This window comes from Cyprinus carpio, chromosome B3 (genome assembly GCF_018340385.1).
Source record: "Cyprinus carpio isolate SPL01 chromosome B3, ASM1834038v1, whole genome shotgun sequence".
Taxonomy (NCBI): domain Eukaryota; kingdom Metazoa; phylum Chordata; class Actinopteri; order Cypriniformes; family Cyprinidae; genus Cyprinus; species Cyprinus carpio.
The window spans coordinates 36,805,920-36,832,246 of record NC_056599.1 but is presented as its reverse complement, the minus strand read 5'-3'; the positions used below and the strand labels follow the sequence as shown (position 1 = coordinate 36,832,246).

The following is a 26,327-nucleotide window of genomic DNA, read 5'->3' as shown; positions in this document are numbered from 1 at the left end:
TATAGCATGTTTGTGTGTGTGCTGAATGGGTGGTGTCCACTCTTGGTTTGGAGAATGAATGGATCTGGCAGACATTACCAGCTAAGCTCTGAACTGATCAGACATGCTTCCTGGGCACAAGCAAGTCAATTTGATATTTGTTGCTTTAAAAAGCAACCCAATAACTAATCTCAGATTAAAACACACACCATCTTACAGTCCTTTAAGTGGCAAAAATATACTAAAAAGGATTGTTCAAGGCACTTTGTAATAATGAAAGAAGATATCCTTGAGAACAGCAGTATATTCTACATTCCTATTTATTTCAGATTTATGTGGCATTAATCATTAAGTAAAAAATCAAAAGGTGGTCGGTTAATGAATATGTTGTTCTAATGCCCTTTCCTGTATAAGTTGGTGGCTCATGGCCAGAATATTCAATGATGTGGACTAGACAAATGTTTCTCAATCCTGGTCCTGGAGGCACCCCAACATTGCACATTTTGCATGTCTCCTTTCTCTGACACCCCAATTTCAGGTCATGGAATCTCTATTAATGAGCTGAAGACATGAATCAGGTGTGTTTGATTAAGGAGACATGCAAAACGTGCAGTGTTGGGATGCCTCCAGGACCAGGGTTGGGAACCACTGACTTATCTGACCCATCTATTTCAGGTCTTAGAGTTTCTATTGAGCTGATGGGTTGAATCGGGTGTGTTTGATTAGGAAGAGTTCATAAATGTGCAGTGTTGGTGTGCCTCCAGGAATAGGGTTGGGAAACACTGCATTAGACTTTATGCTGATAATCAAATTCCAAAAAAGCTCCAAAAGAAAGCCTAGGGTGTATAGACAATAAGAATTGCGTTATTAAGTCTTTGAATCCTTATGCTCAGATATGTCATGCTACAACACATTGTTCACGTGCCAGTCAGCACACCTAACCCACTCTACCTTCCTTCTCCTCTTTACACAGGCAGTGGACTGATGGGCAACTCCTCAGCCTCCTTCATGGGGACTTTCCTGGCCAGCAGTCTAGGCTCTCCTCCCTCACACCCACCACACCCCTCCAGACCACCGTCCTCTCCCTCCTCTCCTCCTTATCGCGGGGGTCCTCACTCCAGCGCCTCTCAGATCTGGTTCCCCCACTCACATGAAGGTAAGATGGCACCGTTCCACTCACCTGCTCATCTGTCTGTCTGGATATGTGTCCATCCATGTGTTTGTGCCTCTGGACTTTCTCATCAAGAGGATTCAACTCTCTCGTTTTTATGCACTGTGAAATGTGCCGCCCCCGAGGTTTTCGGCAGTGCAGAAAGGGGACAAAAGTTCAGCCAAAGAATCTTGTGGTCTGTGATGTGCATCAACAAGAATTTATGCACACAACGTGCAAACTCAGACACACACAAAACATTGGAGGAAGAACAAGCTAAATGGTCAAAAGCATCACAGCTGTCGTGTAAAAGCCAATGTGGCTGTTCTCACCATGCCTTATACTAGCTTGGCCTGAGCCACACCCGGCCCCCAGCCTGCCAAATCAAGAGGCGGCCTTCTCCAGCACTGGCTCCAGATCCCTATAGATGACAGGCTACTACAGCTCCGCAGAGAGCTGAATATAGAGAGAGACAGCAAGAGTAGGAGATGCCCAGGCATGCTCAATGCCACTCGGCACTTATTCACACACAAATTCCCTCCGGGCCACGTCCAAATGTGCCAAACAGTCATAAACCATTAGGAGTTCATCCTTGTGTTGTTTGTGTAATCCTCAAACTCAGCCTGTCTGAGCGCAGCACTATCCCCATGCCTGTTATCACCATACCCCAGTCTATTTTCACTCTTTTCTCCCCATACCCTCCCTTCTGATATGGTGAAAGACAACCCTGTTCCATTTGAAGTTCACACTTAGAGGAGGTGTGTGGCGATCACTTACCTTATTGGGCCTATCAATCATCCATTTTGAAGATTTTTCTGGTCAAGGACCACCAATTAAAACAAGTCGAGTTCAGATTTCAGACTTAAATACAGGTTAAATGGTGCCATAAACCTCACAAACCAAGGCAAATACAGAAACTTGTTCTTTCTGGTTCGTCTTAATATAGAAGCCTGAAACTGTTGGCAGCCCAATAAAAGCCTGTGAACCCTGACTCCAGGAAATTACACAAAGCCAGCCAGGATTTTTATGTGCAATATGCATCAGATGGTCAGTGGGTGTTACTTCTAAGGCAAGGACTAGTAGAGGACTAGCTTACTGATATTCAAGACATGACTACCCAGAAATTGCCCATATGTGCACAACGCAATGTGACAAAACGTGCACTACCTGCCAGGCCATGAAGAGACGAAAACCCAGAAATGTTGGTTTGTTCCTTTGGCCAATGGCACATTGATCACGTTCCCAGAGAAGCTGGACAGTTTTAATAAGAATGATGATGATAATGGTTACGTTGCTAAGTAATAAGGCTGATTATGAGTAGGATTATGATAGCAAGCTATTATCTGTATTGCAGTTTAATTGTGCAGAACGTGGCGTGAAAGTGATTGAATCCTCGCTTGCCATCAGCATCATTCAGCTCTCTCCTCTTAAAGATAATTGCAAATTGTCTTTTCTTCAGTTTGCATAAAAAAGCAAGTGATCAAAATGAGAAGCACAATTACCCTGCCTATTCTCTGCACCCTGTGGGATGGAGTCTCCCGCTAGCAGCAGCATAAACGTATCTGCAAGAGTACTTTGAAGATATCCTAAAATTCCTTATGCCTCAACGTCTGTGAACAGTTTATTATGGCATTCACATATCAATTAAACTTGTTTCTGAATGTTTTGTGTAGCACTGTGGGGTGAGTTTTTGGACTTAAATATTTTCATTTTTTTCCCAGTATAAATTTACTTTATAAGTAAATTGAGTATCATTTGTTTCTCATAGGATATATCTTTAAGTCTATTCAAGCATATATCTTGAATTAAGGATTTTACCCCTCTTGCAAACAAGCATAAACATAAATCTAACAAAATGTAAATATGAAAAATGTCAATTTGCAACAGCTCTTTAATTACAGTTTTATGAATTTCCTGACTACTGTAATGCCACATCAGGACATATCAGATGCTAATCTGTAAACTACAAATGTCTCAAAGACAAATGGCCAATCACAATTCTGTAGTTGCCAAATACATTTTGCATTGACATGCATTACATTAGCTGTTTTAAATAAACATAAAATTTTGTAGTAACAAAATTGGATAAAGCTGGTTTAGATCAGTAAGAATAAACATTTAACTTCTGCAAAACTGCCCTGGGTTCCTATAAGACTTGACTCTCAAATGAGTTGACTGCAACCGTATTAATCTACTGATGCATTACCAAATAATGTCATAACAGTGCGTATAAAGTCAGTAGCATACGTTCAGCTCATAACAACAACTTCTGTATATGAATTTTTTTGTAGAAGGGGGAAACTGAAATACAGAAAGCACAAGGAAAGCCCAACAGGCACACCGCCAGCTGGTCTATGTCCAAATTAGAGTTTTAACTGTGCCAAATAGAGGCTGCCATCCTCTGCTTTCTTCTACCTCAATTTTTTTTTTTTTTTTTTTTTTTTGATGATAGAGCTGGTGCTTGGATGTTCAAAGATTGGAAGTATAGTTTCTCCACTGACTTCAGAACCAAACATAACAATCCCAACTTGCAGTCTTACAAATTGTGACGTATTTTAATATCTAAAGTAATTGTTATGCTGTCACAAGCTGCTGCATATAAAATGATTTTAAACATACATCAAAAACTGGAAGATCTGTCATCTGAACATGTGTTGTATTGCTAAATTACATTTCCAGTGCTATGTTGATTATAATAATAAAATTGTTGCTGATGGTACCTAATGTTAGCATTTCTTGGTTCAAAAATCCCTTTGGGGCCATTTTTTTGGCAAAGAATCACCTTTTTCATGGTGGAACAGTTGCAGATTGGCCACCAGGTCCCTGGTGGTGGAAGAAGGGCTTATGTCTCTTTATAGCCCTCATGCATCACTAGTTTCATCTCTCTCGATCCAATCATGTCTTTTCTCTGTCGGTAGAATGCAGGCTATCCTCTCCTCCCCCTCTTCTATTGCCAGGCTCCATCACTTCCTTTCAATTAGCAGTCCTGATGATTACCATTCACCTCCTCCCATCCTCCTCTTTCTTTCCTCTCCACCCTCTGCCATTTTTGTACTGCTCTGTCACTTCTTCTCAATTTGCAATCTTGACAGGCAGCTTTATCTGCCCCTCTCTGTCTCTCCTTAAACAATTTACTCTGGGCTATTTACAGATGCGTGCTTGTATGTGCTGTCATGAGCAGACACAGGGAGAACGATTGGGTGTCCATGTGAACAGGAAGATTGAGAGATAGGATTAGCAGGAATGTGCAAATTGTGTACCATTATCATTTGTAGGAGTTCCAGCTCTCTTCAAAGAATCTGCCTGCATAACAACAGCTTTATTTTCTGGGAATTAGCCTATTCGATAAAGAGCTTTTACTGGGATTTACTGAATTGTAATACAAAATAATTGTTTTAATATTTGTATAATTAAAAAAGGACAATTATAATAAAAAGTAATTCATGAGTAATAGCAGTTCCAAATTATATATACTACATCAGATTCCAATTTGAATTCTGCATCCTGAATTCAAGCAGCCATCAGCTATCAGCACTGTATCTGTGAGCAAGGCATTTAATCTCAAGTTGCATCAGGAGGACTGAACTGGTTCAAAAATATATGGCACAGTTCTGTGGCAAAACCATATGAAAATTATATATATAAAAAATATATAATCGGCATGTTTCCAAATGTATTATGGTCCTGGTATGTACTGTTAAGGTACAGTGTGCCTCTAGCTCTTCTTTTTCTCTTTTTTTTCTTGCTGATTTGGAGAAAAGCCTCAAGTTTTCCCTGTAAATATTCTGCAATAAGCTGCAGTAGCATCATGCTCAGATAATAACAGTTCTGCATGTGCTGAGCGAGCTGGTGTCAATCACTTACAGACAGCTGCCGTCTCTGAGAGTGCTACAGAGTTAGCAGCATTTATGTCAGCACTAAGCAGTAAAGCCTGCCTCCTCTACCCTGCTGGCACAGCACCTTCCCTTGTCCTGGCCAGATTAACGGCTGATTGTGCACTGCAATGCCCAGCAGTGCCTGCTCACCTGCCCTAAGAGGCCTCTGCCTAGCACCGAGCAACCAGCCACTATCGGGTGCAACCAGACGTCACTGTGAAACGGGATTACGCTGCCAAGAGTGACACACAGAAATACAAAGACACCAGAGAAACATCCGAAGACTGATTTACATAACGCAAGCTTGTATCACACTTTTGCATAACCCACAGGAGTAATGTATTGTTCAGAGGGAGCCTTATTTTTTGTTCCATTCTTAAATGAATTGGCATTAATGAATGTGCTTAGTAATGCTGACAGGCAATGAGAATAAAAATGGAGCTTTATTATCACTTTCCTCATACATTTAAAAAATTTGAGCTGCTACATAACTGGAGGGGGTTTTACAGTATGTTCTTCAGTCTGAACTGCATTACAGGGATAGTTCATGCAAAAAAACAAACAAACAAATAAATAAATGAATGTAAATTTAAATCAATCAATCAATCATGTCATCCCAAACCTGTCTAATTGTATTCCTTCTGCAGAAAAAGATATTAGATATTTTGATCATTTGATATCCTGTTTTTGCCCATACAATGAAATTCAGTGTCCAAAACAAGTCTTCTATTGTATGGCACAAAATAAAAAAAATAAAAAGGCAAAATTGAAAATTTTAATAATTTACTTACTCACAAGTTGTTCCAAGTTTCCTTCTTCTGTATGTTGCTGAATGCAAAAGAACATACTGGTAACCAAACAGTTGCCTGTCCCCACTGAATTCCATAGAATGGGAATATATATATATTAGTGCTGAATCTAAAATATATATATATATATAAAATATATATATATATATATATATATATTTATTATGTACGCCTGTTCAATTGCTTGGTAACACAAATTGCTAATCAGTCAATCACATGGCAGCAACTCAATGCATTTAGGCATCTAGGGCCATGTCCACACTAATACATTTTCGTTTGAAAACGCATCTTTTTCTCTCCGTTTTGGCCTTCCGTCCACACTGAGACGGCGTTTTTATCAAGGAAAACGGAGCTTTTTAAAAACGCTCTCCAAAGTGGATAAATTTGAAAACGCCCTTTTTGCGTTGTACTGTGGACTGTGAAAACGGAGGCTTTTGAAAACGATGACGCAAGTTTAGTCATGTGAAGCATATTATACCAATAGATATCCGTGTTTATACTGGTATTGTGCACGTTATGTGCTATGCACTTTCACACTATTGCTATAGATGTGTTATTTTGTACAATCTTCATATCACAGTCCTGCAAAGATGAAAGGAAATTTACTCACGATCGCGAGTTGCGTTATAGATCAGACGTACAATTGTGAGTGTGTGCGACCTGGACGCGTCAGTGAATGGTGAGTTCTTTTCGTAAATAAAATATATAACATTTCCTGTCAGAAAAACTGCATGAAAACGTTTCATGTCTGTTCCATGTGTATAATCTGCTGTGAGCTTTTTTGAGGCTTTACGAATCCGCAGAAAGCGAATTTAACTTTTTCTGATGTTTCTGTGTGGATGAGACACTTGGAAAACGCTTGAAAACGCTACTGTGGATGGAGAGCGTTTTAAAACGAAAACGCCGTTTTCAAATGTATCCGGATTAATGTAGACGTACCCTAGATGTGGTGGAAACGACTTGAAGTTCAAACCGAGCATCAGAATGGGGAAGAAAGGGGATTTAAGTGACTTTGAATGTGGAATGGTTGTTGGTGCAGGACGGGCTGGTCTGAGTAATTCAAAAACTGCTGATCTACTGGGATTTTCACACACAACCATTTCTAGGGTTTACAGAGAATGGTCTTAAAAAGAGAAAATATCCAGTGAGTGTGGATAAAAATGCCTTGTTGATGTCAGAGGTCAGAGGAGAATGGGTAGACTGATAAGGCAACAGTAACTCAAATAACCACTCGTTACAGCCAAGGTATGCAGAATACCATCTCTGAACGCACAACACATCAAAACCTGAAGCAGATGGGCTACAGCAGCAGAAGACCACACGGGGTGCCACTCCTGTCAGCTAAGAACAGGAAATGGAGGCTACAATTCGCACAGGCTCCCAAAACTGGACAATAGAAGATTGGAAAAACGTTGCCTGGTCTGATGAGTCTTGATTTCTGCTGTGACATTCAGAAGGAAGGTTCAGAATTTGGTGTAAAGAACATGAAAGCATGGATCCATCCTGTCTTGTCTCAATGGTTCAGGCTGGTGGTGGTAGTGTAATGGTGTGGGGGATAGTTTCTTGGCAGACTTTGGGCCCCTTAGTACCAATTGAGCATCATTTAAACGTCACAGCCTACCTGAGTATTGTTGCTGACCATGTCCATCCCTTTATGACTACAGTGTACCCATCTTCTGATGGCTACTTCCAGCAAGTTCACTTTACTCAAATGGCCTCCACAGTCACCAGATCTCAATCCAATAGAGCAGCTTTGGGATGTGGTGGAACGGGAGATTCGCATCATGGATGTGCAGCCAACAAATCTGCAGCAACTGCGTGATGCTATCATGTTAGTATGGACCAAAATCTCTGAGGAATGTTTCCAACACCTTGTTAAATCTATGCCACAAAGAATTAAGGCAGTTCTGAAGGCAAAAGGGGGTCCAACTCGGTACTAGCAAGGTGTACCTAATAAAGTGGCCAGTGAGTGTATAATGGAAGTCAATGGGGACCAGATACTGTTGTATTTACCAATTTTTCTAAATATATTTGTGGTCAGCAGAAGAAGGAAATCCATGCAGCTTTGGAACAACTTTAGCTGAGTAAAAGATGACAGAATTGTTATTTTTTGGGTGAAATATCCCTCTAGGCAGATTCACTGTCTTTTTCAAGCAGGGCAGTTTGCAGATTACTATTAATATTTACTATTGTTATTTTTTTCAGGGTAATTTATAGAAGGTAAAAGATGTGGTTATCCTTCCTGGCCTGAAAGTAAAACTAATTGTTAATAATAATAAGAAAAAATCAATCAATCATTCAATCAATCAATCAATCAATAAACAAACAAACAAACTGACAGAAAAATAACTCTCCACTTATGAACATAGTACTATCCAGGTTGCAGCAGGTTAACTGTTTTTGGCAGATCAGGAAATATTTATTTTCCTCAGTAATGTAATGGACTCTGAAAAATGTCATAAATATCACTCTTGTGTAAGTATTTAAAATGTCACATTCTATCAGAGCACTATAATTGTCCCAGAACGTTATGAGGCTAACATTAATCACATATTTAAAAGTTAAGGTCTTCTCCTTTACTAAGTTTCAAAGGCTTGTGCTTGAAAGGTGTTTGGTTTTCTTGTAAATTCTTTCCCCATGGCTTTGTTGTGTTATTTACAGATTTTGGAGAGTCGAGACAGCTGAAATAAAGTTGATCCTTAGCCTTTTTCTCAAACCACCACATGTTCTCCTTTGAGGACTCTTTGCTTATTGTTTTACTGTGTTATCTCTTACCTCAGCACTGGGAACTTTTTAAGATTAGCATGGTGAGAACCATATGTTCAGGAGACCGAATTCATCCATTACTTGAATCCCCAGGAATGAACTTGTCTTCTTGTTTGCATTGCAAACCCAAATAGGAATAGCAAATATGACATCCAAATCCTGTGGTTATTGGTGAATATGGAACACCAGCTGAATTGGAACAGGGGGATTAGATCTGGACCAAAATGCTTACGGCCAGAAGAAATGTGGCTCAGTGATTATTGTCTTGTTATCAGAGCTTTCCTTGCCTTATTGCACTCTATCCTCCTTCTCACACTCTTACTTTCACTTCTTCTTTTGCTACTGTATTTTATGTAATGTAATTTTGTCTTTGTAGACATTTCCACTAATATTATGACCTTCTTTTTTCTTTTCTTTTTTTTTCACAGCAGTCCCAGGGTATCCTCGCTTCTCAGGGAGTCTAGCCCACACCTTTCTTCCCATAAGCCATTTGGATCACCATGCCAACAGTGGGGTCCTCTATGGACAGCATCGTTTTTATGATACACAAAAAGGTGGGCAAAATTATAATTCTGGAATTGACATTTCTGCTTATTTCATAAACTGTTATAATGAGTAAGTTGCATGTTTTATATGCAGCTCTACTTCTCTGTTGTATTCTCCAAATATGATCTGGTATAGTTTCATAAATTGACCCTCAAGAAAAGCTTATGTTGGCACTAGTTTAAATGATAAACAGCCCTATCTGATCTAATTCACAGAGAACTTCTATTTAAGAAGCCTTCCGTCCCAGCCCCCACTCATCTCAGCCAATCACAACATCCAGCCGATGTCAAGGACAGGATCGGGACAACTCCAGGGCTCATGCAGCAGGGACAGAGATGCAGGAAGTGGGATGAACCTACAAAAGGGTCTTAAAGAGCCTAGCTTAGAGAGAGGTGTGGTTTCAGCTGCAAAAGATAAAGACAGGCCTAGTAATAAACATGATTCTAAAGACCGCCATCACCACCAACTACCGCATCATCACTCCCATCAAACCCAGCTCCACCCACAACATCCAGCCACTATGGAAGAAATGAACGGCAGGGGACACAAAGCCACTCTGCCTATGGAGTATAAGGAACATCCACAGAGCATGGGAAAGCCTCTTAGTGCCTGTCTGCTGAATGGAAAGATGCTAAATGGGGACCAGGGAACAGGGGCAAAAGGCTCCATGACTACTTGCGGTGGAGATGGGGTGGGTAGAGGTAATGTAGGGTCCAATAATGTCCAAAACAGACACGTGGGTGGTGGCACTAACGGGCGCTGTGGTAAAGAGGTGATAAGTGGGGAGATGCGGATCAGTGAACAGCCTCCTACAGACTGTCTGGAGCGAGGTCAGGCACTGCAGCATTCTTTGCCCTACTCAGTGCCCCCTCCACTGCCCATGGCTGCTGGAGGGGGGCATCCAAGTGGCTTCCACTGTCTGCAGCTCCATCCTGGCCACCCCCATCACCCACACCAAAATCGCCACTCACACCATCACCCTGACTTTTTCTGCCCTCCACCACCAGCCCCTATCGGAAATCCTTCCTTACATGATAAAGGAATCAATAGTGGTGGCTGCAGAGACCCCAAAGTGACTGGAGCCACATTTATTCCATCTGTTAGCCACCTTGGGGAGAAAACCGGAGGCCCCTTCCAGATGGGCAACTCTGAGTGCCAGGGGGTTGGGGGCGGAGTAAACAGTGTCAAGGACAAGGCCATAGAAAAGACTGGCAATGGGGGGCATCATGGTAACTGGCCCAGGAAACAACAGCATCAACCTCTGACCCAGCAGCAGAGTCCCTACAGAAAAGCTGAAAAAGCTCCTGACTGGATGCACAACCACCACCATCACCTACAGCAACAACAGCAGCAGCAAAGCCATTCCCAACAACACCAGACTGTGCGCTCCCGCAGTGCCGACTACATCAACAGTATGGAAACAGACATGTTCAGATCTACACTGACTCAAGAGACAAAGACAGTTCATCCTCTACCCAACCAAACCAACACCAATTCCCAGCCCTACAGAGACTGCTCACACTCCGGGCCTCCAACCATTTCCTCACCTCTTGCTGGGAAGACCATGACCCAGCACACTAGTGGAGGAGGACACGGAAGCTGCTCTATGCAGCGAGATGGACAGAAGGTTGCCCGCATTCGCCACCAACAGCACAGTAGGGCTGGCCCCGATAACCCTGGCACAGACATGACCCAGGCTAATGGGAACCAGGAGATTAAGCAGAAGATGGAAATGTCTCCTTATGGCTACAACAACAATGTGCAGCATCACCCACATCAGCAGACATCAGTGCCATCTTGGGCCATGCAACCTCATCACATCCACTCTGAAGAGAACGGGCACAAAGCTTACATGGAACCTAACAGTGGAGCTGCCAACAACAGAACGCCCACACAACAGCAGCACCAGACGGCAGGAATGGGTCCTCCTCCTCCTCCTCCCCTTCATCCAGCTCCTCCTCAAAACCAGCAGGAGGTCACAAGCTCACAGGGAGAGAACAGTGCCATGAAGAACCTTCTGAAGTACAGCAACCAGCAGCCTCTCCTCCTGTCCCAAAAGAGCCCATTTGGAGGGCTTGGGAACCTCAAAACAGCAGCTAATGGCACCAGCTGCTCTATACAGGGAGGCAAGCAGACCTTACCCTCCAGGAAAAGCCAAATCCATGAAAGCGAGCGAGCTGATTATGGTGGACGTGGCCGAGAGATAGGAGATGTCCCAAATGTAGAGGGGGAGGTGCGACAGCCTCCAGTCGGGATTGCAGTTGCTGTGGCAAGACAGAGAGAACCTCCCTGCCAAGCATCAGGCAGCCATCCCAGCAGCCGACAGGGGCGGGTGCACTCCACCATGAAAGGTAAGCTTGACCTTTGATCTGTCAGGGCCTTCCTAAACAAACAATGGGCAGGGACGCAGAGCAGTTTGTTTATTCGTGACCTCTGGAAGACTTCACTGATGAAAAATAAATAGAAGAACTTGCCAAGACCCAAAGTGGAAACAGCTTTTTCCTCTTGCAGCTGAAAAATGCCAGTGCAGAGGGAGAAAGAGCACATGCCACTGTAGAGAAAGGCTGCTCAACAGCTGTTTGCATGCTGAGTGCCAAAGACAGTGAGAGTTGCAGATGAGAGAAAGTCACTGATGTAAATTTGTTTACCATTTTGTAGGCACTTCACGCTCCATGTATCCTTCAGATTCAGCTGGAGAGGAGGAGAGGAAAAGGATGAGTGTAGAACACATGGGCCACCGGTGCCTAGAGAGAGAACGAGACGTGTATATCAGGTGAATGATCCACCGCTCACTCACTTCTTTTCACTTGTCACACATGCTCAAGTCCTGACCTTTCACCTGTCTCCGATCTGGCTTTGCAGGGATAACAAGGAAAGGGTGGAATTTGCACACATCCATCCCTCAAACACTTGCCATGGTGACCTCACCTCTCACATCATGGTGCCAGGTGGCACTTCCATGCAGTCGAGCCAATTAGGAGACCCAGCTGCACATACACACTCTGCTCACCACCACTGGATGCCACGTACAGGAAGTCCCTCCCTATGGATGACAGGTCACTCCTACGGTCAGTAATGTTGAGTATAGAATGAGTCTTCACTATTTTTCTTGTTCCTTTTTGGTCATTGTGAGGTTCATACGTTCATTTCGGTTTCTACTAATAAATTTGTTTTAAAAATGATAAACTTTGTTGTATCCTTGAATTTTTCTTATGTTTTGTAGGTATTGGCCACACAGCTCTGCATCAGAATCTCCCTCCTGGGTTTTCTGCAGCTATGCCTGCCCCTCTTCAGCCAGTTCTACCCCTGCCCCAAGACCCCTCCACCCAACTGGTGGTGCTGCCCAGTGAACCTACCACACACCCAGCTACTCACCTTGGTATACCATGGTGTTTTCTGCCTAGTATTCTCATTTCCTCTCATATACTCAATTTATTTGCCCTGCTGAGCCTGACCCATTTGTCAGATTTAGCATTCATTCTTTTTGTGAGGCACACAGCAGCTCTCATGGGTTTCTACCTGAAGATTTTACTGTCAGGTTGCCAAGCCTGAAAAATTATGCTCTATAACAGTGATTCTACTCAAGTTTCAAGGATATAAGATCACTTTAAACCAAGTCCACACTATATGACTTAAACTTCTAACCAATGCTCTTATAGTGTGATCATTTTCGAAAACATGCTTTGTCTAGTTGCAGGCAATACAGTGGATTTTATAATTTCAGACTTGTTTGAAATCTAGTCGACTGTTCTTCAGGTGTATACAATGTCCCAATGAATGAGAGAGCAGCTATGAATAACAGCCAAAAAAAGGCTAAGATGAAATAGCAGAAACATGCAAGAGGAAAACACACAATATGCACACAATCACACAAACGGTTTCCTGTCAACCACCTGCTCCTCCCCCACATGGTCTGGGTCAGGATGCTTTCACTACCCCCCTCAAAGCTCTTGCCATATGTGCTCTAAAACATGCTGACGTAAGAAAACCTCCCAGCCTTATAAGTCTACACAGGCCTCTGCTCTGCAAACAGGCTGTGAAATCTAATTATCTTCATGTCTTCGAAGGCACACTTCCTTCAGTGCTCCACAGGAATTCCAGCTGAAAGGGGAAGTGCATCCACAAAAGCCTCCCCCCGGGAAACATTAGTTAAGCTGGGTTAATGTTCCAGAGCAAAGGTCCGTGATGCGTCAAGGCAAGCACAGGGGAGGGAGAAGAGGGGTCAGGCTGAACATGCACATTAATGATGCTATGTAAAATGGGAAGAGTAGAAAAACACATTTGACTTGCGGAGGCAGGGGCTGAAGATGTGTCACTGTAGATGTGCACGGCTGGATTTCTGTTCCTGCCAGGGGAACGGCAGGAGTTTATCCCTGACATGGGAACTAAGAAGTCGCCTAGACTACATGCTGTAGTATGGGTCCACTGTGGTTTTCAGAGAAGGGGATTTTTCAAGGGAGTGAATATAGTTTGTCAAATGCCAAGCTTCTCATGGTAATATTTATTCTAATGGGAACAGCTTCCATTTGTTCACTTTCATCTTAAACAAATAATTATTTTTGAAAGCGTGTATCATTCTGTGCTCACACGGCTGCACATTTGGGTTGGAGACTTCTAGTGTGAGAAAAATGAGGGAGGAATGTAGTAAGTATGAGAAAACGAAAGTGGTGAACAGGGAGCAAGACACCGAAAAAGAGCGTGGGAGTGCTAGTTGATGGGTCTCTCTCTCCCATGCACTCAGTGTAGGCCAGAGTTATTATAGATATAAAAATCTCACAAGGGCTCAAATTATTTTTATTTCATTTTTTATTTTGCTTTTTTTTTTGTTTTCAATTTCACTTAAGTTTTAGTTTTAATACTTGGAATGATATTGAATTTTTAAAAAATGTCTTGTGATGAAAAGATAATTCAGTCAAAAATTCTGATTCTGTCTTCATTTACTCACCCTGATGTATGACTGATTTTGTTTGTGGAACACATTTTTTTTTTTTTTTGACCATACAGTGGAACACAGTGGTAACCAAAATGTTTTAGTAACCAGCATTTTTCAAAACATCATCTTTTGTGCAAAATATAGAAAGTAACATGGGCTTAGAACAATGCAAGGGTGAGTAAATGATGACAGACATTGCATTTTTTTGAGTAAACCATGCCTTCAGCATATCACAAAGGGTCCTCGTTGTCTATTTCGGAAGTTATTTTTGATAGAACACATCAACAGTATGTACAAACCAACCAATATTAAATTATCCAAACCTTTGTATCTATACCTTTTACTACACTTCTAGTTGTTGTTTTTATAGTTTTCATTAGAAATAATATCCTCAGTATAGGCTGTGTTTTCATAAGATGTTAAAGATAAAAGTGATGATCCAGACCCAGTGTGAGATAAATTAACATTCTGTTGCCTAACATAGCCTTCCACATGATTCCACACAACACTAACACTTCTATGTTCTCATTAGATGTGATGGAGCAGCCTGGCCTGTGGCCCCCAGTCTACAGGGCCCGAGGGGCCCACTCCCACATGCAGCATCCTGCTGTGTATCCTCGCTCGCAGTTTCTACGGCAACAAGAGCTTTATGCTCTCCAGCAACACCAGCAGTTGCAGCATCAGCAACACCCCAGCCATCACACGCCACCACCTCCATCACACAGAGTAGCAAACAACTTAGAGCTTCAGCAGAGAGCCACAGCCGACCACAGCCAGGTAAACAAAACACACACAACCCCTCATATAACCATTGTACAGCAGTGGTTTAGAAACAGCTGGGCTTTCAAATGAGCTAATGCTTGACACCTGATACTGAGAGAGGATGCACTCCTCTCTGTGGAACTAGACAGTCGTTTTTGTGTGCAGGGGAGTAAACAACATTTGGAGCCAATAAATCATGAGTTTCATTTAAAAAAAATCCCCCTATAAAACCACAACTGCTCCCTAGGATCCATAATTTCCTCCAAGGTCCAGTTACATTTTAGACATACACAACCAAATGCAGCCAGCAATGGACTGTGGTAAGATTGGGCCAAGCACTACTCTTTTTGATTGCAGGTCTAAATCAATAGATCTGAGCAAGTACGGTCTAAATGAAAATCTGATTCAGCAAGACAGGGGTTCCAAATTGCACTTACATTGATGTGGAGATTGCATGACCTGACGGACTTCAGAATATTTGTCAGTTCCCTTAAATTAACCAAACTGCCCAGATCTCATTATGGGGCTTGAATTCTATTTATGGATTTTTCCATCTAATTCTTTCAATGCCTAGGTGCAAAAGAAGGCAGAAGAACAGAGCATGGAGCTAGAAGACATTTTGTCTGACCCCAGGACTCCCAAACCTGCTAAGTGCTATGCCTATGGCCCATCCAACCGGGCCTCCTCACCTTCCAGGGGCTCCACTGCCCACTTGTCGCCCTGCTGCCAGTCCCCTTGTATGCGGCCTCACCCTAAAAGCACACCCTCTACTCCCTGCCCCGCCCCAAGTCCAGTAGTTGTGACACCTCGCTCACCGGCCATCAGCCCTTCTCCATCACATATGCCCAAAACTGTTGAGTCCCAGGAAAAGAGAGTGGAAGGGCAGCCACCACAAGACTATCCTCAATCCATGGAGCCTGGTAAGGAGTTATTCCCCTTTACTTACTGTACATTACTTGTTGACTTGTTGACAAAATTTTGTCTGTCTTAGCGTCAGGAGGCGATCTGAAATTTGTGTGGTCGTTCACTCTAGATTTGTATCTTTGTCTTGAAGCTTAGGTGCCTGCTTCAAGTCAGTGTGTCTCAAAAACACATACGCCATATGTTGGTTGTTATTCATGCTGTGCCCCTCATGCAGAAACAATCAGGACTTTTTTAGACTGTGTGGGTGGCTATATAGGCAAGAACACTATTGACTAAGCTGCTGATAAATGCAGAAAATGGCTGCCAGCTCAGCTCCCCAGTGCCATCACATCAGTAATGATGGAGAAATACCTTGTCCAGACTCACCCCCACCCCCCAGCCCACACCCTCTTTATCATCATTAACACCTCACTAACTGTTACAGCATGCCAGAGGGTACAGCAGTGTCAGAAAGTGAGCCCTGTTTTACCTCAGAATTACAGATGCACTTCTTAAAGTTGAATCAAGAACAAGGCATAGTGTTGCTGTCATGTGGAATGAAATGCATTCTTGTTCAGATCTCTGGTGCAAAGCTTTTTAAGGTTGTCAAAAATAAGACAAGATTCATATGCTGATATTTTTTAAATGCTGACCAACTAAGCTTTGTTTATGTTCCCTGTCACAGATCTGCCACCTGGATATACCTATCCAGAAATCAACATGGGATATAGGAATCAAGACGTTCAGCTGGCAGAGCCTGCTGATCTGGAGGCTGTTCAGACTGAACCTGTTGAGCATCCTCCTCCAGCTCTCTCCAACTTGAGAGAGGGCCTAGAATGTCATTCAATGGTGAGGCCACTCCGAGAACCACAAGAGGCAGCAATGGACGTTGATGCCACTAGTCTAGTTGAAGAACAGCCTGAGGTTGTGTTTGTGCAAGGGGAGGATGTCGAGACGGTCATGGCCATGGGCTGCTGTGAATCCATAGAGGACAATCAGGAAAAGGAGCATGCAGACATAATTTGCACACCTGCTGAAGTTTCAGGGTGTGAAGTAGGACAGGTAACTACCCTATCATCTGAGGAAGTAATCCATCAAGAAGAACCGATTGTTACCTTTGAGGAAGAAGTGGGTGAAGATATACCTCCTCAAGAGAGTGAAGACATTGACACACTGAAGGATCCAATACCAATACCACAAACATTTGTCTCTGATAGTTCACTCAACCAGCTGCCAAACACCACTGCCCAAGCAGATGTTGCAGTGGTTGCTGAGGAAGATGAAAAGAAAAACTGTGTGAAGATTGCTTCTCCAACAATGAATAGCTGCTCCCAGGGTCTCACAACGAGTTACTGGAGTTTGGAGCTCCTGATTGCAGCATCCTTCTGTGGGGACTGTCCTCCTCCCTCTCCACCTTCCCCTTACCAAATCCAGAGATACTGTGGCCCACCCAACTCCACCTATCATGGCATGGAATTGCTGAGTGAGCTGGCTGATCTGGAACTGCAACGGTATCAACAAAGTAAAACTCAAGGTATGTTACTGGAAAGTTTACAGGGAGAAAAAGGGCTCAATTTTTGACTGGTTTTGCTTCAGAACCCAGATTTTCATTGAAAAATCTCCACTGTTTCCCTTTTAAGGACCATATATCTGTGTCGCATCTGTTCTTTTCTCCTGCTGTTAAGTTTTCTGCAAACAGTAGTCCTGTTTGTCACTAAACAGTAAAGCCGGTTTGTAATCACAAAAGGAGTTGGTGTTTTCACTCTAGAGCATTATCTAGGCTAATTAGGTATTTCACCTCTTGTTAAAGCTTCCCTCATATTATCATGTTTTTCATTCATGCAAGAGTATGTATAGTGGTTGTTAGAGCTACTTTAAACTATTTAAGTAGTCCCAGAGGATCTACTAAAATTGTGAATACAATATTCACTTTTTATTGATTTGTTTTTGTATCTTCTCTGTTGCTTTAGTACCTTTTGTTAAAGGGGTCATCGGAAGCGACATGCACTTTACAAGTAGTTTGAACTGAAATGTGTGTTGGCAGTGTGTGGAGACAACCACCCTATAATGATAAAGATCTACCCAGTGTTTTTTTTTTTTAATCTCGTTAAATAATTTCCCCTTTCTCAAATCGAGCCGATCTCAGATGCCTGTCTATATGATGTCACACAGACCCTGGCCACTCCCACGATTGTTGAATGACACTACCGTACAGTCTTTCTGTTGTTTCGACTCTGGAGCAGATGTAGACAAGAATGGCTCCCAAGCAATTGAGGTGTTCTGTTGTTGGATGTAATAATGAGTATAGCAGTCGTCATTTACTCCCAACATCTGAGCCTCTGAAGAAGCAGAGGATTAGCTTTGTTTTTGAAGGGAATGCGCCCCTAGATCTGCCTAAATGCATTTATGTTCGCACGAATCATTCGTAATCCAGCCTCACCTATAGAAGAAGTGAGTTTAAGGTTCTTTTATGAATCTTTGCAAATCCCTTTCCCTATTAACGTGCTAGTTAGCAAGTTCTGCAGCTGAAGTAAACAGTCTCGTAAGAACGGCTCGTCACCCCACAGAAGAGAGGGGTGGGGTGAGCAGAGCTCATTAACATTTAAAGGAACATGGATTAAAATGGCTTGTTGAAAACAGAGCTGATTTTGACGGGAAAAAGGGTGTTGTTTTACACTACCAATGAGAAATTTTATCCGAAGTATGTTTCCCCCGGCACTGGATATATAGCTGCCCACTGCTCCGGGTGTGTGTTTACAGTGTGTTCACTTCTCACTGCTGTGTGTGTGCGCTTGGATGGGTTAAATGCAGAGCACCAATTCCGAGTATGGGTTACCATACTTGGCAAATGTCACGACTTATAGACTTTTTATTAAGGCCCTAAAGAATCATATCAACTTGTAGAAAATGGGCATCTGATGACCCCTTTAAAACACACAAACACACACACACACACACACACACACACACACACACACACACACACACACACATAGTTGTCTTGTTAATATTCAATGTTGTATCTGAATGTGGAGATCCTTCCTCCTGTGATATCTTATAGTACAATCTGCATCTGTTTCATGAAGAATGATCTGATATTTGCAAATAAAGACATAAATTAGCCCTTCATTTCAGTCTTTTCTACAATGCCTCTTTCCAGCTAGCGTAGATACCAGATACATAGCTAATTTATGATAGATTTCACAGTATGAGAGCCATAATATATTGTATTAATATATATATGTTCCTTTTTTCTTTTCTTTTTTTTCATCAAAGAAGAAGATCAATGGATTTTTGGCCTGCAGAGTCTTGCTACTTTGGCAGCAGCTCGTGCCCTTGAATTGGGCTCACAGGAGAGCAGCGCCACAGATGCTGAGAAGCAGTTTCCTGCTCGAAGAACTCTCAACTTGCGCAGAAAATGCAGCTGGACGCCTCGCCATGAGCCGGTAACACATCCATGTCTTTTTCTCATATGCGTTTTCCTCATGTAGTTTATAATCTATTTTATTAAAAATAAGCAAACGCTAGAATACATGAACATAATTTATAGCCTATCCAACAAAAGAACATAAGAAATATGTAATTTGCATCCTACTGGCATCCTCAGTCTAGTTAAGGACTGTAATGAACTTAAAGTTAATTGGATAACAAAACTATTAACTCAAGGATAGAACCAGAATGTCATCCCAGAGGTCATCCAAGACTGGAGCAACTGACCAGCAACTAAGGGAAGGTTTGTTTGATTTGGTTGCTCCAGGTTTGCCCAGTGAAAGGTACCATGGACAGTATGGATGGGCAGGAGTTGGCGATGCGAGTGAGGCTAGCAGAGCTACAACAGCGTTACAAAGAGAAACAGAAAGAACTGGCCAAACTCCAGAGGAAGCATGATCACCAGTAAGCACTACCCACTAACACAAAACTATTAAATCTTTTCATTCTTTCTACATAATATGTGTGAACACATAAGCCCTCAAAGTCCAAATTTTTCCTCCTTGAAAAGTGAAGTGTGTAATTTTATGTTTATGAGCGTCAGTACCCCAGATGTCATTCTGTGCTAAAAATAATCCTTTCTTTTAAAAATTATAATTTGCCTTTTTTTTTGCAACTATGTATTGAATACGAAAATACCCATGTTTTTCTTTAGGAAAGAGGAGACTCCTCGCAGTCCAGCACGTCGTGGCCCTGGTAGACCACGCAAGCGCAAATCAGTCCCTGGTCTTGGCTCTGGGGCCCTTAATGAACCCCAGAAAAAAGTCAAGTAAGTATCTCCTATTCCCTTGTCCTCTTTGCCAGCATCTCACAAACACAGCAGATAAGCCTCACATATCAGCACAACCCAGCAGACGACTCCACAAACCATAAACAGGAAACAGGAGAACTCATCTGACCTCAGTGAGGAAGTCCAGTTATACTTTATCTCTCCTAATCAGTACTAGGCCTGAATTGCATTACATGCATTTGGCAGCGCAAAGCGGTTGGCCATGTCTTCATATCTCCTTGCAAAGGTTCCACTGTGTGTTTGCTTGGTTCAGGCTTATAGACAGTATCCTGAATCTGTGTACATACAGCGCCTGTCAATAAACTTGTTCTGTGTCTGCCAATCGTTGATGTGAATGGCATGACTATCCTGCAGCAGCCTGGGGGGGGGGGGATTCAACAGGCCGTGGATGTAATTAGAGCACTGTGAATTCTACTGTAATCTATTTTATTGCCAGGAATGTGACAGATTCCTGTCGTTTAGCACTTGGGTCAGTGCAGGCCAGGAGAAGAGGTTAAGTAATTAGTGTGTGAGTGTGCTGTTGTGGAGGACAGCTGGCTGTGTCGATAGTAGAAAAAAGGCACTTTTTTAGAACACTTTATTTTGGAACATAGCACATATAATGACTATAGTTAGGATGAGTGATTGTACTGTGTTCCTCAATGCCTGCTGGTATAGAGAGGATCTGTCAATGTTTGAATCTCTTCGGAGCTTTGAAGAGTGTAATTGACACTCCAAACACCCCAAAACCTCTTTCTATCTCTTTTTCTCATTGTGTTCCCGGGTGTCCCACTGTCATGTCACCTCCTCTCTGTTTCCGCCCGCCTGCCCTCGTGCCAACCAGCCGCCACAACGTGATTCCATATGACAGTGACACCCAGACGCACGGGCAGGCGGCCAGGGCCCCTCACCGAGGGCAGTGTGTTTGTGTGTTTGTCTACTGTATATAAAGGAGGGCAGTGTGTCTTGTAGCATTTATCAGGCTAGCAGCCAGATCTTAATTGTGTACAACATCACACTAGATTTTCTGCTATCGTGCTCAGGGCAGTACTGCATACTCACCCTTTGGCAAAAATCACTGTTTAATGCAAAATGTAATTTATGTGCCTTAAAACGTTTTTACCATGTGTTTACATGATTTGTAAACTAATACACTTTGACGTATGCGTAACTTAACCAGTTCTATATAGCTTTTATGACATGGTATACTTGCTCAGTAGCGCACCTGGTACAGCATTGCATTTGTGATGTTGAGTGCTCGGGTCAAGTCCTGTGAAACACAAGTCATGATAAAAAAGCTCCAAGTCTTAAAGATAGAAGTATGTTAAAACTGCATGATTGTCTGAGCAAATGCATATTTATGTCACGTTTGAGATAAATCATCAGGCATTTTACTACCGCAATACAGACAACAACCAACATAATAATAGTTTGCCAGATTCACAATCATCTGTTTCAGATAAAACTGAACGTGCTTTTAATGCCACTCACTGGATATTTTACTTTTAAAGTGTCAAGGAGCATGCAAAAAGCAAAGCAATATCATTTTGCAGAAATGTCGCCACTGGCACTAGTGAACAAAGTCTTAACTGAGGTTAAAGAACAGATTTAGCAAATATCTTCCCCTCAGGCCACCTAAGCTTGTTTGTTTATCATGCATAATCTTTCTGACCACTAAAAGTGAATTTATTTATAAATCAAATTCAGATGGTATGTTAAGTTGAATCAGGTTTGGAACCAGAATCCTTAAAATACTTTACAATCTTCTTTACTAATTGTGCTGTTTTGGTTTGTTCGATAGTATAATACTGCTGCTGTTGCACTCGTGGTTAACACAACGCGACACTGCATTACATAATGAGAAGCTATAAAGCAGACAGGTTCACACGTTCAGTGATTTCTCTACTGCAGGTGACTGCACTGAGGCATTGTCACTTGCTGCTTTCCATTTAGCCTTTTGAGATTGAAGGCAGTGGGTCAGTAGGTAGTAACTCACATCCTGTGTGTATGTGGTTGTGTTTGTGTCTGACACTGTGTCTGTGCTTAAAAATCCTTACAGTGATATTCAATGTGTGTGTGTGTGTGTTTGTATGTTTGAGAGAGCTCTGTTTAATTAGCTGCCGTGAGCATGTACCAAGGGGAGGGGCCATGTCATGTTGTGTTTGTCAGTTCGTTGCGCGGAGGGGCCTACCTCACGGGGATAGAACACACACTCCGTTGCACCCTCTGTACCCTTGCCTGTCAATCACAAACACTTTCTGTATTTGTGTGCACATATACACACTAGTAGGCTATTTGAGTGTCAATAGACACAGATGCATCCCAGCCAAAACACGGCCAGTCTGATTCTATCCTGCAGGAAAGAAAAATCACAAGAGATCACTTTAAAATCCCAGGACAGCAATGAGTTTAAATAGAGATCAAATGGAGACAATGACTTTTTACTGTAAAAAAGACCCCAGCAATCTCACGAGTTTCAGAGATCTCAGTGACGTCCCAAATTGAGTTCTGATTTACCAAGATTCCAAGTCCAGCATCAGAGATCTCAATATGAACTTAATAATTTCTTATCAAATTCTGTAGAAACAGAATGATCTCAGCTATGCTTACCACATTTTAAAGAGCAACTATCTTATGCTGTGTCCTAATGTGTTCAGAGTTTCCATTAACAAGCAGTTTTTTTGTCCATTCATGCAAGATTTTGAACCAAAAAAATGTCATGTTGTGGATGGTTATGTCAGCTGAAATGTACCTAAATCTGAATGAGATGACTTTATCTTACGACACAGTTTTAAAGCCTGTTCACACTGAGGACAACAACCATAATGATTACTGTAATATTGATTTGTAATTCTATGAGAATTGGCAAGCCAGAATCAGAATATCAGAATATTATGGAAATACTTTCAGAACATTTTTTTTTCCCGGTGATAAATGATAATCAGCTGGGACAATAAGTCGCTGACAACATAACTGAAGCAGGCACTTATAACAATCAGTGGTGCATTTCCCAAAGCAATTATGTTTGTAAATTCTGTAGTCACCAAGTTCAGTGGAACTTATGACCATAGATAGCTAACAATGCTTTTGGGAAACACACCCCAGAACATTATTGTCCATTGTTGTGGATGCTTATATAGTTATAGTAATAGTTATCTTAACTGTTATCGTTCTTGGTGTGTGGCGAAGTTGATACTTAAATGAAACACAACCAAAATCTCCTTTATTTCTCCTGAGCTTTGAAAGAGCAACCGCAGAGCAAAACAGCATTTTCCTCTGGGACTACATAAGCAGAAGCACATTACAGCAAACAAAATCTCAATTAGGTTTCCACAAAGACAGCTTCTCTAGAGATGTCTACCGGCGATTAAACAGCTCGTGACTGACGGCACACTAGCGCTCAGCTCTCTGCTGGAGGATGGAAGGTAATCTTTTGTCTGTGTGCCGTCGGTCTAGCGTTCGTTCAGTCTGTCGGGCAGGTTTCCAGGGAAATTCAAGGGCATTCTCTCCCTGCCTGCATTCAGAGCCGAGGGGGACACGCTGTCTTGCTGATATGGAAATACAACTGTGAGGGCTCTGATATTCACCAAGAACAATAGCGTCAAACATGCAGTGCCCTCAAATGGCTTTTCAAAGCGACTGCCCCCCTTTTTTTGTAGCAGGAATCTCCCCTGATAATTCACGCTGGGCTTTTTATCCGGCAACTGCCCTCGAACAGTGGCGGGCTGACCGTCTGATCGCAGTTCCTCAAGCGTGAGGTGTGGAGACCATGCTTTTTTCTTCCCTCTTTCGATACTCATAAGAGGAAGAGCAGACAGCGATTTGAGCCCACTGAGAGGCAGCTTAGCCTCATTCTCTTTCTCATCTGTCTTTCTTGCTTTTTCTTTTCATACCAACACTGCCTGAGCTGTAGGGGTGTTTCAGTCATGAATGACTCAGTGATTTTGAACGAGTATTTTAAGTGAACGAATCATTCTCGTTCACTTCTGTTTCTGGCATTTTTGTTTACTGAAGTCTCTCCTTTGAAGCGACCGATTTTGAGACTGTTGATAGCACACACAGACAGCATTATAGTGCCGTTTCTGGAGGAGGATTTCATTGGTTGGACCTACTAGGTGAATACACTCCACTAAATGAGACTGAACGATGCAGCAGCGGTGAACAAATTGGGTCATTTTTGTGATCAATTTGTTTTAGTTTGTGGAGAAATTGGTTATGATTTCATACAATTTTACTAAAGGACAGTAAGAATTGATTTTGTTGCGAACAACTTTTGAACAAATCTGTTGAGTGAATGATTCAATGACTCCCAAAACACAAAAAGAAACAGCAATAATGATGTTAAGAATTCTGAGATGAATCCAAATATCCACCACTTCTGAGCTGCACTGACTGTAACAGCTTCTGTTGTTCTTTGATTGACAGGTTAGTCGGGGCGGGGCTAAGTCCACTAGCAGAGGAGCAACGGGGAGGTGGAGAATCGCAGAAGAAAAAGAAAAAATTGTCCAGTCGAGGATTTGGCCGCCTAAGCGCTACACAGGTCAGTGTCCACACAAGTCCTTTCTTCTCTTGCTCCCCTCAACCAGTCATCACTTCTGTATTAATTAATTAGCTCATGCTTTTTTATCAACCCCTTGCTAAGCTTCACCACCTTTGGTTACTATTGTTCCCACAGGATTGATTTGGAGATGCAAACAGCTAGAATTTGGGGACTTAGGGAAGGATTTAAAAAGTGGCCCTGAATAAGTCTTAATGTTGGTTCCCTCAGTACATCTGCTCAAATTGTTCTCTCTTAGATGAAGCCGCAGTGTTATCGGAAGAACAGCACCCTTGATCAACAAATAACTCAAATCAAGCAGAAGGTCCCAGGTGGACGACATTCATCTGGAGCTGCGTCAAGAGACCCAGAGTTTTCCTCAGCATCTAAGAGCCTGTACTCTGGCCATAGTAACGCCAAAAGAGATTCCACACAGCTCAGCACAGCCAATGAGTCTGAGAGCCTGAGCGATACAGGTAAAACCTTCTATAATGGCATAGTGGCTTTAAATGACAAAACTAAGATGATGTACTGTAACAATACAGAACAAATTAGTACTTACTTAGAATAACAAGAATAACACTCTAATATAGTCAACCTAAATACATTCATTTTTACCAACCAAATTGTTTTTTGTATGTGAAATCAGTAAGAAATAGCTCTTTATGGTAAAAATTGCAGTTGTACTCTTTTGGGTACTTGTGCAGTCAGAATAACCAAAATGCACACTTCTAGTACTGGAATTCTAAACTTTATGACTAAATGATGGAGTATAACTTTCACAAACTCCATCATGTCCTTGCAATGTAATCAATGGCAGTTTTCTCTGATGTACTTGTGTATGCATGGAATTATTTCCAGCTACGAGTGGGGACAGCGGGGCACAAGAGTGCTGGAAGAGGCACAATCCAGTGGCAGTTAAAAAGGAAAGAAAGAAAAGTCCTGGATCAGCAGCTTGTTTGCAGCAGCCAGGGGCAAGGATCCCGCAGGGCAGGGGACAGGAAGTGGATGAGGACGGGGAGACGTCACCCCCTGAGAGCGAGTCCTCTGAGCAAGGTGAGAGAGTCAGCCGGTTTGTGTCATCTTGGGAAAGTAAGAAAAGCTTACTGAAGCTTTCAAATGTGTCACAATTATTCGACACAGCTACGTTTTCACGACAACGATGTAGTCAAAAAAGGGAAAAGTTTTTCCCTTAAGTTTTAAAAAGTTTCACGTATACACGACAACATTTTCAAAACAATCTGCATTTACACATATCCGCGAAAACGGCCCAAAACGCTGTATTACGTATGCCAGTTGGCGCTGTCACCTTGTTAGTAAACAGTACCTGTAGGGAAGTGACGGTTATATGCTGTATATGATGCGTCTCCGCTGTTGGTTGTAATATTGGTGAAGTAAATCCACACTTTGCTGAAGAAGCGTTAGCAAACTCTTGAGCAGCAACAACAGTACCATATACTCCACCATTGTTGTGTATGTTTTACACGCTTGTCTTTAAAATCGACACGTACTGCACGTCTGCAAACCTAACATGTACTACGCACGCGCATGACATCACCGGTTTCAAAGATTCACGTTTTGGTTATTTACACGGAAACGATAACAGTGGCGTTTTCAAAAATATCCATTTTCAATCCCCAAAACACCATAGTTGTGTAAATGAACAGGCAAAAACACATAAAAAGTTTCCCGTTTTTGGATGAAAACGGCCCCTGAGTCTGTGTGTCACCACCTGTCTTGGTCCCTGTCTCTCTTCTCTTTCACACAGATGCAGTTGATCTCTTTAATATTTCTTAAATTAATGCATGT

General features: G+C 42.3%; 1 protein-coding gene across 4 annotated transcripts in view; it reads left to right on the top strand.

The window, feature by feature from the left end:
* The window catches only part of LOC109059980 (BAH and coiled-coil domain-containing protein 1), a 75,108-nt gene that overhangs the window by 36,522 nt on the left and 12,259 nt on the right, over positions 1–26,327 (top strand). For 3 of the 4 annotated variants that reach the window (XM_042720925.1, XM_042720926.1, XM_042720928.1), the window contains 15 exons: positions 953–1,135; positions 9,008–9,133; positions 9,341–11,476; positions 11,784–11,898; positions 11,988–12,193; positions 12,349–12,504; positions 14,591–14,835; positions 15,395–15,740; positions 16,409–17,257; positions 19,000–19,169; positions 19,481–19,617; positions 19,868–19,981; positions 24,407–24,521; positions 24,778–24,994; positions 25,380–25,574. In XM_042720925.1, the coding sequence (XP_042576859.1) occupies positions 953–1,135; positions 9,008–9,133; positions 9,341–11,476; positions 11,784–11,898; positions 11,988–12,193; positions 12,349–12,504; positions 14,591–14,835; positions 15,395–15,740; positions 16,409–17,257; positions 19,000–19,169; positions 19,481–19,617; positions 19,868–19,981; positions 24,407–24,521; positions 24,778–24,994; positions 25,380–25,574 (5,310 nt within the window). The remainder of the gene's footprint in view (positions 1–952; positions 1,136–9,007; positions 9,134–9,340; positions 11,477–11,783; positions 11,899–11,987; positions 12,194–12,348; positions 12,505–14,590; positions 14,836–15,394; positions 15,741–16,408; positions 17,258–18,999; positions 19,170–19,480; positions 19,618–19,867; positions 19,982–24,406; positions 24,522–24,777; positions 24,995–25,379; positions 25,575–26,327) is intronic. The other variant, XM_042720927.1, reaches the window with a different exon arrangement.